The sequence below is a fragment of the Anomaloglossus baeobatrachus genome, chromosome 4 (genome assembly GCF_048569485.1).
Source record: "Anomaloglossus baeobatrachus isolate aAnoBae1 chromosome 4, aAnoBae1.hap1, whole genome shotgun sequence".
NCBI classification, from domain to species: Eukaryota; Metazoa; Chordata; class Amphibia; order Anura; family Aromobatidae; genus Anomaloglossus; species Anomaloglossus baeobatrachus.
In genome coordinates, this window is record NC_134356.1 from 23,388,266 (window position 1) to 23,406,126 (window position 17,861).

Genomic DNA, 17,861 nt, shown 5'->3' on the forward strand with positions numbered 1-17,861 from the left:
AGGGAGAACTCATTATAAGTGAATAATTCATTCTAACCCCTTTAGATGCTTTGGACCGCAACATCCGAGGGGGTTAAGGCAGTACACAGCCTGTTTTCGGGATCTTTGGAGGTCCCAGTAGTCAGACCCCTACCAATTTGCATGTTATCATCTAACCTATGGATGGTACTTTTCAAATAGGCAATTGCCAATGGGATGACAACGGGAGAATTCATTATAATCGATGTAACCCCTTAGATGCTATGGACCACAGCATCCGAGTGGGTTATGGCAGTAGACAGCCCGTTTTTGGGATCTTTGGAGGTCCCAGTAGTCAGACCCCTACCAATTTGCATGTTATGATTTAACGTATGGATAGTATTTTTCAAATAGCAACTTGCCAATGGGAAGACAAAGGGAAAACTCCTTATAATCATATAATTATTCAATGTAACCCCTTAGATGCTATGGACCGCGACATCCCAGAGGGTTAAAGCAGTAGACAGCCCATTTTCTGGATCTGACCCCTAACAATTTTCATGTGATAATCTAACCTATGGATAGTACTTTTCAAGTAACAGGTTGCCAATGGGACGACAAAGGGAGAACTCATTATAATCGATGTAACCCCTTAGATGCTACAGACCGCGAGATCCCAGAGGGTTAAAGCAGTAGACAGCCCGTTTTTGGGATCTTTAGAGGTCCCAGTAGTCAGATTCCTACCAATTTGCACGTTATCATCTAACCTATAGATAGTACTTATCAAATATCAGGTTGCCAATGGGATGACAATGGGAAAACTCATTATAATAAATGCAACCCCTTAGATGCTATGGACCACAGCATTTGAGGGGGTTAAGGCAGCAGACAGCCTGTTTTCTGGATCTTTAGAGGTCATAGTAGTCAGACCCCTACCAATTTGATGCTATCATCTAACCTATGGATATTACTTTTTAAATAGCCGATTGCCAATGAAATGACAATGGGAGAACTCATTATAATTGATGTAACCCCTTAGTTGCTATGGACCATGGAATCTGAGGGGGATAAGGCAGTAGACAGCCTGTTTTCGGGATCTTTAGAGGTCCCAGTAGTCAGTAGTCAGACCCCTACCAATTTGTATGTTATCCTCTAACCTATGGATAGTACTTTTCAAATAGCAGGTTGCCAATGGGATGACAGCAGGAGAACTCATTATAATCGAGGTAACCCCTTAGAGGCTATGGACCACGGCATCTGAGGGGTTTAAGGCAGTACACAGCCTGTTTTTGGGATCTTTAGAGGTCCCAGTAGTCAGACCACTACCAATTTGCACATCATCATTTAACCTATGGATAGTACTTTTCAAATAAACTTAATAAAATGTGTAAAATTTTGTATTTTTATTGTTTTGTTGGTTTTTTTTTTTAATAAATATACTTCCTTCTTTTCTTAGGAAAAAAAAAATCTCATCTCCGGCAACTATGGATGCTCTAAAGAACTGGATGCATCGCAAAAATCATCGTTCTTGGACAATATTGCACCATGAGTGGTACAAGATCATATATTCTAAATTTAGTCTGACCCCTAATTACTCTTCTCTGGAATACAGAAATTGGAACCCTTGGAAGGATTGGTGTGAATCATGGGAAGAGTTTCAGTCCTCCAAAGAAAAGCCACCGAAATCTGAGAAACCCAAAGCCGCCATGTTTTCGGAGCTGTTTAATTTAGCCAAAATGACCAGTGACAAATTAGAAGAGGCGAAAACCTTGAGGATAGATCTGAGCCAGAAAATCCACGAGAACGAAAGTCTGAAGAACCAAAATGTCATCATGGAGAAAAAATGTGCTGATCTTCAGGTGGAACTGAATATCAAAGAGAAGATGAGAGTCCAAAATCAGGAGAGGGAAGTCAACCTCAGAACAGCACTGGAGGATCGGGAGCGATTATTGACATTAGAGGTCCAACGCTTGGAAGAAGAACTTTGCCAAGAACGAGCCAAGTGTGGTCAACTGGAGAAGACATTGTCGTCTTTCCAAAGTCAACTGGTGGAATATAATGGAAAACAAAAATGTCAGTACATTAAAAATGACTTCCATTGCTATCCTTCCGATAAAGGGAACCAACTAGTTCCTTACAAACAGCTGGAAAATGGCAACGGAGAGAAATCATTAGATGTGGAGTCCATTAAGACCATTGTAGAGAGGCTTGGACCGGTCACCAGACTGAATGTTTTCGACTGGCTGTGTAGCTGTGAGGCAGAATACAGGATATGGGAATGGAGTGGAAAAGACTTCGAAAAAATCCTTCACCGGTGTACGGATTCCGCCGTCTTCTCTTCAATACCCCCCATAATAAAAATGACTGAATATTCTTGGCATGATATGTGCAAAAACATCGCGGAAAGGTTCGTTCCTGATCTAGACGACGTCTTGTGCACAGAACAAATGAGGAAGAATGAAATGGTGTTACAATATTTCAACCGCATGTGGATGATCTATCGCCTCAACTCATTCTCCTCATCGAGGGATGAACCCGAGTACATAAACGCCATCTTGGACGGCCTGCTCCCTCCCTTGCGTGAAGCTATCAAATATTTGCATGACGACGACTACTACACCATTGAAGAAGCCGCTCGCTTGTCTGAGTATTCTCAATGGGATTCGGAAAGACAAGAAGCGGATCGGTATTGGGAGATTCGCAGAGCGGGACCCGGATGTCCTTCACGCGTGACGATATGGAGGAGGCTGAAAGAGAATGGAGTTCCGCACAGCGAAATTGACGGTGCTACGTACTGGGACCTCGTGGTGCGTCTCAGCAGATGTGAAGATCTTGAAACGAGAGTCAAGATAAATTGAAGAGTGTAAAAAGAAAATCCTAAGGTAACGTAATCCTAATAGTAACAAAAAACTTAGCATTTTTCTAAATTAAGCCAAATCTTTCATCTACATACACAGTCCCTGTGTATTTAAGATCATGGTGGGGATTAATCAGCCCGTACTTCGCCAGTGTCTTATACAAATTGGCGTTCAGGATTCCATCACTGGAGGTCTCGAAAATGTGTTATGGCCAATTTATGGAGAGGGTTGGTCTCAGACCTTATTGATTTTAGCGGTATTTTAATGGCTGTCAATTTTTAGTTGAAGGGTATTGGGTAGGTTCAGCCTACAACATTATGTATAACCCTTTGATTTTGGAAAAATTCGAGAGTCACATACTTATTCATAACTCACCGATGTCCTCTTCTGAGGTGTCAAATAGGACCTTTGTAGTATGGTGATGTCATGAGGACCTCTGCAGTATGGTGATGTCATGAGGACCTCTGCAGTATGGTGATGTCATGAGGGCCTCTGCAGTATGGTGATGTCATGAGGACCTCTGCAGTATGGTGATGTCATGAGGGCCTCTGTAGTATGGTGAGGTCATGAGGGCTTCTGCAGAATGGTGATGTCATGAGAACCTCTGTAGTATGGTGATGTCTTGAGGACCTCTATGGTATGGTAATGTCATGAGGACCTCTATGGTATGGTGAGGTCATGATGAGCTCTGCAGTATGGTGAGCTCATGATGACCTCTGTAGTATGGTGACGTAAGGATGACCTCTGTAGTATGGTGATGTCGTGAGGGCCATTCTAGTATAGTGAGGTCATGAGGGCCTCTGTAGTATGGTGATTTCATGAGGGCCTCTGTAGTATGGTGAGGTCATGAGGACCTCTATAGTATGGTGATGTCGTGAGGGCCTCTCTACTATGGTTGGATCATGAGGGCCTCTGGAGTAGCATGGTGAGGTCATGAGGGCCTCTGTAGTATGGTGAGGTCCTGAGGACCTCTATAGTATGGTGATGTCGTGAGGGCCTCTCTACTATGGTTGGATCATGAGGGCCTCTGGAGTAGCATGGTGAGGTCATGAGGGCCTCTGTAGTATGGTGAGGTCATGAAGGCCTCTGTAGTATGGTGATGTTGTGAGGGCCTCTCTACTATTGTGAGGGCAGAAGGGCCTCTGTAGTAGTAGTATGGTGAGGTCATGAGGACCTCTGTAGTATGGTGATATCATGAGGACCTCTGTATTGTGGTGATGTAGTGAGGGCCTCTCTACTATGGTGGGATCATGAGGGCCTCTGGAGTAGCATGGTGAAGTCATGAGGGCCTCTGTAGTATGGTGAGGTCATGAAGGCCTCTGTAGTATGGTGATGTTGTGAGGGCCTCTCTACTATTGTGAGGGCATGAGGGCCTCTGTAGTAGTAGTAGTATAATGAGGTCATGAGAGCCTCAGGCCTCTGTAGTATGATGCGGTCATGAGAACCTCTGTAGTATGGTGAGGTCATGAGGACCTCTGTAGTATGGTGGTATATGAGGACCTCTGTATTGTGGTGATGTAGTGAGGGCCTCTGTAGTATGGTGAGGTCATAAGGATTTCAGTAGTACAGTGAAGTCAGAGGTCTATCGTATGGTCCCGTTTGTCCCTTAGACCTTAATTCACTAGCTGACCTTCCAAATCTGAATATGACAATCTGAATAATTTGTGTCTTGTTATTGTTTTGCAGTGATTGTCCCACTGACTTGCTGCTTCCAGGGCCCTTTCAGACCAGCAGAAATCCCAGAATTATATGTGACCAACCCAAGCAACTCTTCTTTAAAGGGATGCCGAAGTGTCTCACATCATAATCTAAGCCTATGAAAAAAGTGCTAAGACATTGAAGTTTTTGGCCAAAGAGGTGGAGCCTTGATGAAAACAACCTAAGCCACACCTTTTTAGTTTGGACCTGCCTCTTCAACCCCGCCCCACCAGAAGAACTATTACAAGATGTGGGTGTCTGTGAATGGCGGTGTTTCGGAAAGGATCTAGTTGGATTTTTTTTTCTTTTCGACCCCCTTTGCTTCCTTTTTTATTTTAGGTTTAGTGTTCCTTTAAACTCGGTCACGGTCTTGTCCGTGTCATCGCGTTTCCCGCTCTCGAGCCATTTGGCGGTAATAATGACAGACTAGGGGAACATCAGAGCTGTCCGATAGAGAGATAAATGAACCCGTTGCTGAAAAACTATGAAGCTTTGTGTCCCTTTGATTTTCCGTGCGTAATCTCTTTTTTTCCTTTTCACAATAATTGTTACAGGGATTCCTGCGTTTCTAATAAATCTTACAATATCTTATCATCTCTCCTCACATTGTTGGCTTCGCTCCCAGAACGGCTCCGCTCCCGCTCACCGGCTGCCAGGACAATGGAGCTTTTACTGATGTTCCTTTGGCTAAAATTCTCTCTGTTTCCCCTCGCTTGGTCTCTGCAGACGTGAACTTAAGAGGGTTTAGATCCATGGATCTCGCTTATAGTAAGCCGACCATTAAAAATCACGATACATTCTGAAAAAAATGGGTGGGGGGGGCTGCGGTGTCATGTTGTAGCCCAAATGCAAACTCCAGGCACCAATATCTGGTCACCCAACAATTACAACCAGGACTGGTGTATGGGGCCCGGGGAAGAGGGGGGCCCGGCCAGGATTCGAGGTAATTACTTAGCTTTATTAAGTCCTCTTCACTGGGCCCCAGTCACAGCAGCAGCAGAGGGTCCCGGCCATGTCACTTCAGCTACTACACATGGCTAATTTGCATGCAAAGCGGCATCACATGCAAATTAGCCATGTGCTGAAGGCAAGGTCAGTAGAGCAGGGCACCAGGCCTAGCATGCAGCAGCGTGACGACGTCATCACTCTACAACCTCATCACACTGCTGCAAGCAACGCAGAGCCGCGGAGGTGGCGAGGAAGTGGCAGCCAGCGGGGAAAGGTAAGCACTCAGTGAGCTGAACACAGGAGCGGGACGATCACAGGTGGTTGTGGTGGAGGGGCCAGACGACCCCAGTCCCTGCCTTGCTGCAGCTGGATGTGCGTCCGAGGGCGCACATACAGCTGAAATGCATTGTGGTTCAGAGATGATGCCGCGCGACGTGGAAGTCATTGAGGGTAAGTAAATGTTTTATTATACATAGGGGCAGTGTGGGAGAGATATTATGGAGAAAGGCGGTGTATAACGTGTATTATGGAGAAAGGCGGTGTAGAAGATGTGTTATGGAGAAAGGCGGTCTAGTAGGTTTATTATGGAGAAGGGCGGTGTATAGGGTGTATTATGGAGAAGGGCGATGTGGAGGATGAATTATGGAGAGAGGCAGTAAAGATGGTGTATTATGGAGAGAGGCAGTGCAGATGGTGTATTACGGAGAGGGGCAGTGCAGAGGATATATTATGGAGAGAGGCGGTGTAGAGGGTATATTATTTAGAGGGGCTGTGTAGAGGGTGTATTATTTAGAGGGGCAGTGTAGAGGGTGTATTATGGAGGGGGCAGTGTAGAGGGTGTATTATGGAGAGGGGCGGTGTAGAGGGTGTATTATTTACAGGGGCGGTGTAGAGGGTGTATTATGGAGAGGGGCAGTGTAGAGGATGTATTATGGAGAGGGGCGGTGTAGAGGGTGTATTATGGAGAGGGGCAGTGTAGAGGATGTATTATGGAGAGGGGCGGTGTAGAGACAGGGGCGGTGTAGAGGGTGTATTATGGAGAGGGGAAGTGTAGAGGATGTATTATGGAGGGGGCAGTGTAGAGGGTGTATTATGGAGAGGTGGTGTAGAGGGTGTATTATGGAGGGGACAGTGTATTGGGTGTATTATCGAGGGGGCAGTGTAGAGGGTGTATTATGGAGAGGGGCAGTGTAGAGGTGTATTATGGAGAGGGGCGGTTTAGAGGGTGTATTATGGAGAGAGGCAGTGTAGAGGGTGTATTATGGAGAGGGGCGGTTTAGAGGGTGTATTATGGAGAGGGGCAGTGTAGAGGGTGTATTATTTAGAGGGCCGGTATAGAAGGTGTATTATAGAGAGGGGCAGTGTAGAGGGTGTATTATTTAGAGGGCCGGTATAGAAGGTGTATTATAGAGAGGGGCAGTGTAGAGGGTGTATTATTAATTTTCTGAGAGAAATATTTCATTTTCTGGAACAACTTCAAGGGTGCCAACACTTTTAGAAATAAGTATTTTTTTCTAAGAGTGGCGGCGGGACTGTGGAAAGTTTGAATGTTGGAGGCGGAGCTGGAGTGGAGCCTGGGCGGAGTCTGAAGGGAGCCCCATAATTTTGCCAGTATGGGGGCCCTGAAATTTCTGATTACAACCCCTATTAGGGATTGTTGGACAACTTCTGCCTTCAGTATAACACTTATGGACCCTTTTACAAGCTTTGCCTGTTTTATACCATATATATTGTATGTAAAACCTAGAATAAACCTTCTTACAGATCGCATAAATTGTGAATTTTCTTTAAAGTGTACTTGCAATCTCCAGTGATGAGGCACAATATTCTGTCCTGTCTGTGTACGTGAGGATTAACACTATTTCTAGACGTATTAACTTATATTCCTCTAGCGTTTTCCCTTCTGTATCTCTAATTTTCAGTTGTCTCTGAGCTAGTGAGTGGCGATGATCTGCTATGATGTCTCCCATACACAGCACACACAGACATGAGGGACTCCTACCTCTGAGCTTGTGGGTGGATACTGTCTGCTCTGATGTCTCCCATACACAGCACACACAGACATGAGGAACTCCTGCCTCTGATCTAGTGGGTGGAGACTAAGTGCTATGATGTCTCCTATACACAGCACACACAGACATGAGGGACTCCTACCTCTGAGCTTGTGGGTGGATACTGTCTACTCTGATGTCTCCCATTATACAGCACGCACAGACATGAGGAACTCCTACCTCTGATCTAGTGGGAGTAGACTATCTGTTATGATGTCTCCCATACACAGCACACACAGACATGAAATACTCCTGGCTCTGAGCTAGTGGGTGGAGACTATGTGCTGCGATGTCTCCCATACACAGCACACACAGGTATGAGGGACTCCTGCCCTTCTACTTCTGAGCTAGTGGGTGGAAACTATCTGCTATTATGTCTCCCATACACAGCACACACAGACATGAGAGATTCCGGCAGCACCATGAAGGACAATATACAGCAACAGTGAGCAGTATATCTATGGTGAATCAGCTAAAGGTCCAGTCACACTAAGCAACTTACCAGCGATCCCAACAACGATAGGGATCACTGGTAAGTTGCTAGGAGGTTGCTGGTGAGATGTCACACTGCGACGCTCCAGCGATCCCACCAGCAACCTGACCTGGCAGGGATCGCTGGAGCGTGGCTACACGAGTTGCTGGTGAGCTCACCAGCAACAAGCCCCCAGCGCCGCGTGGAAGATGCTGCGCTTGGTAACTAAGGTAAATATCGGGTAACCAACCCGATATTTACCTTGGTTACCAGTGCACGCAGCTACACGTGCAAAGAGCAGGGAGCAGCGCACACCGCTTAGCGCTGGCTCCCTGCTCTCCTAGTTACAGCACACATCGGGTTAATTACCTGATGTGTGCTGCAGCTACATGTGCACAGAGCAGGGAGCAGCGCACAATGCTTAGCGCTGGCTCCCTGCTCTCCTAGCTACAGCACACATCGGGTTAATTACCCGATGTGTGCTGCAGCTAAATGTGCACAGAGCAGGGAGCAGCGCACAATGCTTAGCGCTGGCTCCTTGCTCTCCTAGTTACAGCACACATCGGGTTAATTACCCGATGTGTGCTGCAGCTACATGTGCACAGAGCAGGAGCCGGCACTGACAGTGAGAGCGGCGGAGGCTGGTAACAAAGGTAAATATCGGGTAACCAAGGACAGGGCTTCTTGGTTACCCGATGTTTACATTGGTTACCAGCCTCCGCAGAAGCCGGCTCCTGCTGCCTGCACATTTAGTTGTTGCTGTCTCGCTGTCACACACAGCGATCTGTGCTTCACAGCGGGAGAGCAACAACTAAAAAATGGCCCAGGACATTCAGCAACAACCAACGACCTCACAGCAGGGGCCAGGTTGTTGCTGGATGTCACACACAGCAACATCGCTAGCAACGTCACAAAAGTTGTTCGTTAGCAGCGATGTTGCTAGCGATGTTGCTTAGTGTGACGGGGCCTTAAGAGTGGGAAAACACTAGTAAGAAGAAGAACTGATAAGTGTGTCTCCCTGCCCATCTCTCCATAGAGTTCAATAGTCAACAGTAACCTGATCCCTCAGTGAGTGGTCTTGTCTAGAGCAAGACCGACTTTAGCAGTGAACTATTAAGTTTAGAAGGCAGGGGAGCAAAAGAAGTAGCTCATAAGTTATATATACATAAATAAAATGGTTCATTTTATTACCTTGTACTACTGATTTATGCAAAATTTCTTGAAATGACAGTGTCCATTTACGTCAATAAAGTTTAATGATGTGGAACAATGGACTTTACAGACACCAAAGGCAGCTACGTATTGTGTTGAATAAACACAACCAAAAAAGAAGGATTGCAATCCTTTTGAGGGACCGTAATGGGGTCTACATTAACGCTTGAATGTAAACTCCACTATTGTCTCACTTTGGACAGCAATTTAAATAAATAAAGTCAAATCACAGTTTTTCATATTACAAGAATTGTCACCTAGAAGTGAAATGCACCTGTTAGGACAGCTTCTCGGGATGACTGTGCCTACCAATGTTATCCATTCTGGACAGTGGACACAACAATGGTGCAAAACAGAAAATATGTGTCTGTCTACAACTTTCACAGGGGATTACAGCTGATTACTTCAGTAGCTCAATTCTAAAAATGAATTGTCTCAGTGGGATAATCTCCATAATTACAGGGGTCAACCACTACAGAATGATAATGCATCACACTCTAGGTTCCCGTAAAGAAGATGTCCTCCTTGTCCCAACTGGAGCTAAGTTTTCTACAATATGGAGCACATTCTTACCTTATCGAGGTCACCGTCAAGCACTGCATGCACCAGAGCTGCAACAAAAGTAAAAAAAATACAAGATTTAATAAAGAAAACCTTAATTCACAGCTTCATCATTATAGTCATGAATCCCCAGTCTATGATCTCTCTGAGATATAGCGCCATCCTAGTCCATGTGGATATGTTTTGTATTGCATTTACTTACACTGATGAGCAAAAGGGTAACAATGTTTTGATCTTTTGTCTTTCAGGCTCCATATCTCACCATCCACTACAGCTTTGAGCGTGAGACAACCTTCATTATATAGACAGTCATCTTGGCTATCTCATACATAAATTTGACTTGCAGCTATGTAGCATATGATTAGTTATGCAGATGCTTTTCATGTCACTGCATTGTTACTGTTTTGCCCCTAAAAATCAAAATTTAAATTTTTATTAGTATCTTATAAATCCTCCTTTGGCTTTCACCCCTCCTGATTCTATCTGGGCTCTCGATCAGATTCAAGCATGTTTTGATCTTAGGTCTCTTCTCCACATTCCCAGTGTTGGTGTATACTGGTCAGGTCTCTTCTCCATGACCCCAGTTCTTCTCCACGTTCCCAGCGTTGGTGTATACTGCTTGGCTCCCTTGGGGATGTATACAGCTTTTTCTTCACCTCTACCTGCAAGTGTTGGATTGGGTTGAGGTCTGGGGACTGTGGGGACAATCCAGCTCCTCTACTTCATTGTCATTGAACCATTTCTTCTCCAATCTGGCCGTATACTTCATGTCGTTGTCCTGCTTGAACACTATGTTGTCCTTTTCATACCTATTGGACTCGAGTGTATGAAGTAACTCGTCTTGTAGGATCCTCACATATAGCTCAGCATGGAGACCACCATCCTTCCTGGTCAAGAATGCAACGCGTTTGGCTGTGAAACCTCCTATATCTTCAAGCTTCCTCCACCGAACATGACAGTCCCTTCAATTTCTTGATCTGTTCGCCCCTTTTTTCCCTGGTTTGTTCCAGACCGATTTGCCCCATCAGAGCCATCAATTGACCTTCGTCTCATCTCTCCAAATCACCCGTTTCCAATCTTCCACTTTTCGCACTTTTTTGGAAACTCGAGCCGATGCTTCTTATGACTATATTGAAGTCGAGCCTTCTTCACCTTTTTTCCAGACTTGTGTAACATGTGTCACTCGGTTCTTGCATGGACGTCTGTGATCTCACTATTATGAAGCATACGAGCCGCCTCCACTGCCAGGTTTGTCTCCAGAACTGATAGACCTTGTGATGAGCCGAATTGTTGACCCCGATCTTCTGCCTGGACTTCACCTCTTGGCTTTTGAATGAATGGTTAGACTTCATTTCTTATTCTTCCAACTGTCATGGCCTCACATGATGCAGTTTGGTAATTTTCTTAGCCGAGAGAGATGGCCATCGATGAGCTGGATAATGCGGTGTCTCTTTTCTTGGGAAATCTTCTTCATGGCGGCTCCTCAATTCGATCCAGTGACTTTTCACTTTGGAATCAACCTAATAACACACCGAGCTATTACGAAATGTGAGAACAGGTTGTGATTTGTAGTATATGGGAAGAAATGTGAGAACAGGTTGTGATTGGCAGTATACAGGAAGAAATGTGAGAACAGGAAGTAATTTGTAGTACATGGGAAGAAATGTGAGAACAGGTTGTGATTTGTAGTATATGGGAAGAAATGTGAGAACAGGTTGTGATTGGCAGTATACAGGAAGAAATGTGAGAACAGGTTGTGATTTGGCAGTATACAGGAAGAAATGTGAGAACAGGAAGTAATTTGTAGTACATGGGAAGAAATGTGAGAACAGGTTGTAATTTGTTCTATTTGGGAAGAAATGTGAGAACAGGTTGTGATTTGTAGCATATGGGAAGAAATGTGAGAACAGGTTGTAATTTGTAGTATATGGGAAGAAATGTGAGAACAGGTAGTAATTTGTAGCATATGAGAAGAAATGTGAGAACAGGTTGTAATTTGTAGTATATGGGAAGAAATGTGAGAACAGGTAATAATTTGTAGCATATGGGAAGAAATGTGAGAACAGGTAATAATTTGTAGTATATGGGAAGAAAGGTGAGCACAGGTAGTAATTTATAGTATATGGGAAGAAATGTGAGAACAGGTTGTAATTTGTAGTATACGGGAAGAAATGTGAGAACAGGTTGTAATTTGTAGTATACGGGAAGAAATGTGAGAACAGGTTGTAATTTGTAGTATACGGCAAGAAATGTGAGAACAGATTGTAATTTGTAGCATATGGGAAGAAATGTGAGAACAGGTAGTAATTTGTAGCATATGGGAAGAAATGTGAGAACAGGTAGTAATTTGTAGTATATAGGGAGAAATGTGAGAACAGGTTGTGATTTGTAGTATATGGGGAGAAATGTAAGAACAGGTTGTGATTTGTAGTATATGGGAAGAAATGTGAGAACAGGTTGTGATTTGTAGTATATGGGAAGAAATGTGAAAACAGGTTGTGATTTGTAGTATATGGGAAGAAATGTGAGAACAGGTTGTGATTTGAAGTATACGGGAAGGAATGTGAGAACAGGTTGTAATTTGTAGTATACGGGAAGAAATGTGAGAACAGGTTGTGATTTGTAGTATATAGGAAGAAATGTGAGAACAGGTTGTAATTTGAAGTATACGGGAAAAAATGTGAAAACAGGTTGTAATTTGTAGTATATGGGAAGAAATGTGAGAACAGGTTGTGATTTGTAGTATATGGGAAGAAATGTGAGAACAGGTAGTAATTTGTAGCATATGGGAAGAAATGTGAGAACAGGTAATAATTTGTAGTATACGGGAAGAAATGTGAGAACAGGTTGTAATTTGTAGTATACGGGAAGAAATGTGAGAACAGGTTGTAATTTGTAGTATACGGCAAGAAATGTGAGAACAGATTGTAATTTGTAGCATATGGGAAGAAATATGAGAACAGGTAGTAATTTGTAGCATATGGGAAGAAATGTGAGAACAGGTAGTAATTTGTAGTATACAGGAAGAAATGTGAGAACAGGTTGTGATTTGTAGTATATGGGGAGAAATGTAAGAACAGGTTGTGATTTGTAGTATATGGGGAGAAATGTGAGAACAGGTTGTGATTTGTAGTATATGGGAAGAAATGTGAGAACAGGTTGTGATTTGTAGTATATGGGAAGAAATGTGAAAACAGGTTGTGATTTGTAGTATATGGGAAGAAATGTGAGAACAGGTTGTGATTTGAAGTATACGGGAAGGAATGTGAGAACAGGTTGTAATTTGTAGTATATGGGAAGGAATGTGAGAACAGATTGTGATTTGTAGTATATGGGAAGGAGTGTGAGAACAGGTTGTGATTTGTAGTATATGGGAAGAAATGTGAGAACAGGTTGTGATTTGAAGTATACGGGAAGAAATGTGAAAACAGGTTGTAATTTGTAGTATATGGGGAGAAAGGTGAGAACAGGTTGTATTTTGTAATATATGGGAAGGAATGTGAGAACAGGTTGTGATTTGTAGTATACGGGAAGAAATGTGAAAACAGGTTGTAATTTGTAGTATACGGGAAGAAATGTGAGAACAGGTTGTAATTTGAAGTATACGGGAAGAAATGTGAAAACAGGTTTTAATTTGTAGTATATGGGAAGAAATGTGAAAACAGGTTGTAATTTGTAGTATATGGGAAGAAAGGTGAGAACAGGTTGTGATTTGTAGTATATGGGAAGAAAGGTGAGAACAGGTTGTAATTTGTAGTATATGGGAAGAAATGTGAGAACAGGTTGTGATTTGTAGTATATGGGAAGGAGTGTGAGAACAGGTTGTGATTTGTAGTATATGGGAAGAAAGGTGAGAACAGGTTGTAATTTGTAGTATATGGGAAGAAATGTGAGAACAGGTTGTGATTTGTAGTATATGGGAAGAAATGTGAGAACAGGTTGTGATTTGAAGTATATGGGAAGAAATGTGAGAACAGGTTGTAATTTGAAGTATATGGGAAGAAACATGAGCAAAACAGTAACAATGAGTGAAAAGAATTTGCATAATTAATCATATGCTAAGAACTCAAATTTATGTATGAGATAGCCAAGATGACTGTCTATAAGATGAAGGAAATCTCACGCTCAAAGCTGTAGAGGATGGTGAGATATGGAGCCTGAAGGTCAAAATCTCCAAACATTGTTACCCTTTTGCTTGTCAGTGTAAATGAGCTGCAGTACCATATTCAGCCACTGCCCTAGAGCAGCGCTGTCTACTGGATGAAAACAACTTCTTTAATATTGCAGGTCGGGGTCGGGACATGGCAAAGCAGGGCACATGTTTGGGGTCAAAAGTTGGGTCTGAGGAGGAAGGATTAGAGGGGGCGACATTCATTCTGCAGTCCAGGACCCCCCGCGATGTCACACAGACCCAACTTTGCTGCACCAGACACCCCCGGCTCTGCTACCTCGGCCATTTATCAGCTCCGTATTCTCGCTGCATTGCAGAGCGAGTAAACAATCCTATGCCAAGATTTCTGCTGCAGTCTCATATATTGATGGATCCAACTTGAAAGGTATTTATGGCCAGAAGCAATTACTTCAAAACAAAACGTAAAGCCGCGAGCGATACGGGGGCCGCCGCCATTGGATAACTCACACTGCGCTGCTAAATCATTCATTCAGACGAGGGGGGGGGGACACGGCGAGGGCAAAACGTCCATCGTTACTTAGTGGCCCCGTCCCGGACCCCGCAACCGATGGAAACAGAATTTATTTATTTCTCCTACTTTAATTTATTTCATTTCCTTTATTTAGTTTCTGGCCCCCGGGAGGGTCCGGAGCGCAGAACTGCAGCCTGTGATCTGTGCAGGGGGAATACAAGTTAGCGGGATTCTTGGCTCGGCTCCATCATGTCGGGCGAGTCTTCTAAATAACGATGCGTTCTGCAGTGCTGGGGATAAGATGTGGGAGCGCGGTCTCTGCTGCCCCCTGTGGTAGACCCCGGAACAGCCCGGCCTTGCTGGGCATTGGTCAGGTGAGAAGCAATGGCTGAGACTCTGCCATTTGGGACCGTGATATAAACAGCTCCCTCTAGTGGAGACCCTAGTTTGTTCTGAAGCTGATAAATGGGGGGAGGGGTCTGGTCTGGGTTTTGTAAATCCGGGGGGTTGTGGTCTGTGGCCTGAGCACAACGAGAATCTTGTGTGGGGCCTGTACATAGAGGGGCTGTAAACTGGGGTCTGTATATAATGGGGATTATGGCCTTTAATCCGTCTACAATGGGGGGTCTGAATGCGGAGGAGGTGTGGTCTGGGGTCTCATAATAGAGGAAGTGAGGATTGGGGTCCGTAAAAAAGAATAGTATAATGTGGGTTCTGTAAATAGGGGATGTTATTTTCCGGGCCTTGTACACAAAGGGAGACTGGTCTGGGGTCTGTAAATAGAGAAGGTGTGATCTGGGGTCTGTACACATTAGGGATATGGTCTGGGGTCTGTATACATTTGGGTAATGGTTTGGAGTCTGTAAAAAGGGGAGGTGTGGTCTGAGGTCTGCATACATTAGGCATATGGTCTGGGGTCCGGAAACATTTGGGATATGGTCTGGGGTCTATATACATATGAGATATGGGGTGGGGTCTGTAAATAGGGGAGGTGTGATCAGGGGTCTGTATACATTTTGGACATGGTCTGGGGTCTGTATACATTTGGGATATGGTCTGCATAAATTTAGGATATGATATGGGGTCTGCTTACATTAGGGAAATGGTCTGGGACTTAGTAAAATAGCAATCCAAATATAAATAAGGTACAAAATCAGCATATAAAATACACCTTTATTCCTAAACTTGTAGGAGCAACAGTGTTTACTCCAGAACACACAAGTCAGGTACTGAAAGCCATCACTACTAAAGGTGAAAAACACCCTGGTCACGTAGGTTAACCCAAATAGGCACGCGCCCAGAGGGGTCACGTATAGTGATGGCCACTAGAATAACAAACACATGAAAAAAACTAAACAAACATAAAGGAAATTGATGTTGCTGTAGGCAAAGGACAGTGGTCCAATTGACAGAAAAAACACAACATACAAAATAATACCTAAAAAAACAAACAAGGTGCAATGCACTCCATTGACTGACAATGGTCAGTCATACAGATACATGAAATGCAATAAATTTTTAGGCATTAAAAAAGGAATGGTCTCACCCAATCCCTTTTGATGGAGGGACACGCAGTCTCTTGGTCCTGAGTAGTGGATACGTCCGCCATATACTGGCCCTACCACCTACCAGATATAAAATAACAAAAGACTGCTGCCCCAGACTTCCGTCCTGACAAGGACGGACCACAACTAGGTCTCAGCCGGGATGTCATCAGGGTCAGCATAGGGGTCCAGCCTGAGACCTAGTTGTGGTCCGTCCTTGTCAGGACGGAAGTCTGGGGCAGCAGTCTTTTGTTATTTTATATCTGGTAGGTGGTAGGGCCAGTATATGGCGGACGTATCCACTACTCAGGACCAAGAGACTGCGTGTCCCTCCATCAAAAGGGATTGGGTGAGACCATTCCTTTTTTAATGCCTAAAAATTTATTGCATTTCATGTATCTGTATGAATGACCATTGTCAGTCAATGGAGTGCATTGCACCTTGTTTGTTTTTTTAGGTATTATTTTGTATGTTGTGTTTTTTCTGTCAATTGGACCACTGTCCTTTGCCTACAGCAACATCAATTTCCTTTATGTTTGTTTAGTTTTTTTCATGTGTTTGTTATTCTAGTGGCCATCACTATACGTGACCCCTCTGGGCGCGTGCCTATTTGGGTTAACCTACGTGACCAGGGTGTTTTTCACCTTTAGTAGTGATGGCTTTCAGTACCTGACTTGTGTGTTCTGGAGTAAACACTGTTGCTCCTACAAATGGTCTGGGACCCAGAAACATTGGGGATATTGTTTGGGGTCTGTATACATTAGGGATATGGTCTGGGGTCTGTATACATTAGGGATATGGTCTGGGGTCTGTATACATTAGGGATATGGTCTGGGGTCTGTATACATTAGGGATATGGTCTGGGGTCTGTATACATTAAGGATATGGTCTGGGGTCTGTATACATTAGGGATATGGTCTGGGGTCTGTATACATTAAGGATATGGTCTGGGGTCTGTATACATTAAGGATATGGTCTGGGGTCTGTATACATTAGGGATATGGTCTGGGGTCTGTATACATTAAGGATATGGTCTGGGGTCTGTATACATTTGGGATATGGTCTGTATACATTAGGGATATGGTCTGGGATCTGTATACATTAGAGATATAGTCTGGGGTCTGTATACATTTGGGATATGGTCTGGGGTATGTATACATTAAGGATATGGTCTGGGGTCTGTATACATTAGGGATATGGTCTGGGGTCTGTATACATTAGAGATATAGTCTGGGGTCTGTATACATTAGGGATATGGTCTGGGGTCTGTATACATTAGGGATATAGTCTGGGGTCTGTATACATTAGGGATATAGTCTGGGGTCTGTATACATTTGGGATATAGTCTGGGGTCTGTATACATTTGGGATATGGTCTGGGGTCTGTATAAATTTGGGATATGGTCTGGGGTCTGTATACATTAGGGATATGGTCTGGGGTCTGTATACATTAGGGATATAGTCTGGGGTCTGTATACATTTGGGATATGGTCTGGGGTCTGTATACATTAGGGATATAGTCTGGGGTCTGTATACATTAGGGATATGGTCTGGGGTCTGTATACATTAGGGATATAGTCTGGGGTCTGTATACATTTGGGATATGGTCTGGGGTCTGTATACATTTGGGATATGGTCTGGGGTCTGTATACATTAGGGATATAGTCTGGGGTCTGTATACATTTGGGATATGGTCTGTATACATTAGGGATATGGTCTGGGGTCTGTATACATTAGGGATATAGTCTGGGGTCTGTATACATTTGGGATATGGTCTGGGGTCTGTATACATTAGGGATATAGTCTGGGGTCTGTATACATTAGGGATATGGTCTGAGGTCTGTATACATTAGGGATATAGTCTGGGGTCTGTATAAATTTGGGATATGGTCTGGGGTCTGTATACATTAGGGATAT

The 17,861-nt window shown here is 43.9% G+C and overlaps 2 protein-coding genes across 2 annotated transcripts in view; one reads left to right on the forward strand and one right to left on the reverse strand.

Moving 5' to 3' along the window:
• Positions 1-6,267, forward strand: part of LOC142302719 (uncharacterized) — a 44,911-nt gene extending 38,644 nt beyond the window's left edge. The window contains exons 2-3 of the mRNA XM_075343836.1: positions 1,415-2,840; positions 4,503-6,267. Coding sequence (XP_075199951.1) covers positions 1,443-2,816 — 1,374 coding nt within the window. The 5' untranslated portion in view covers positions 1,415-1,442 and the 3' untranslated portion in view covers positions 2,817-2,840; positions 4,503-6,267. The remainder of the gene's footprint in view (positions 1-1,414; positions 2,841-4,502) is intronic.
• DGKI (diacylglycerol kinase iota) overlaps positions 1-17,861 on the reverse strand; it is a 197,162-nt gene that overhangs the window by 59,587 nt on the left and 119,714 nt on the right. Inside the window, exon 27 of the mRNA XM_075343835.1 lies at positions 9,771-9,808. Coding sequence (XP_075199950.1) covers positions 9,771-9,808 — 38 coding nt within the window. The remainder of the gene's footprint in view (positions 1-9,770; positions 9,809-17,861) is intronic.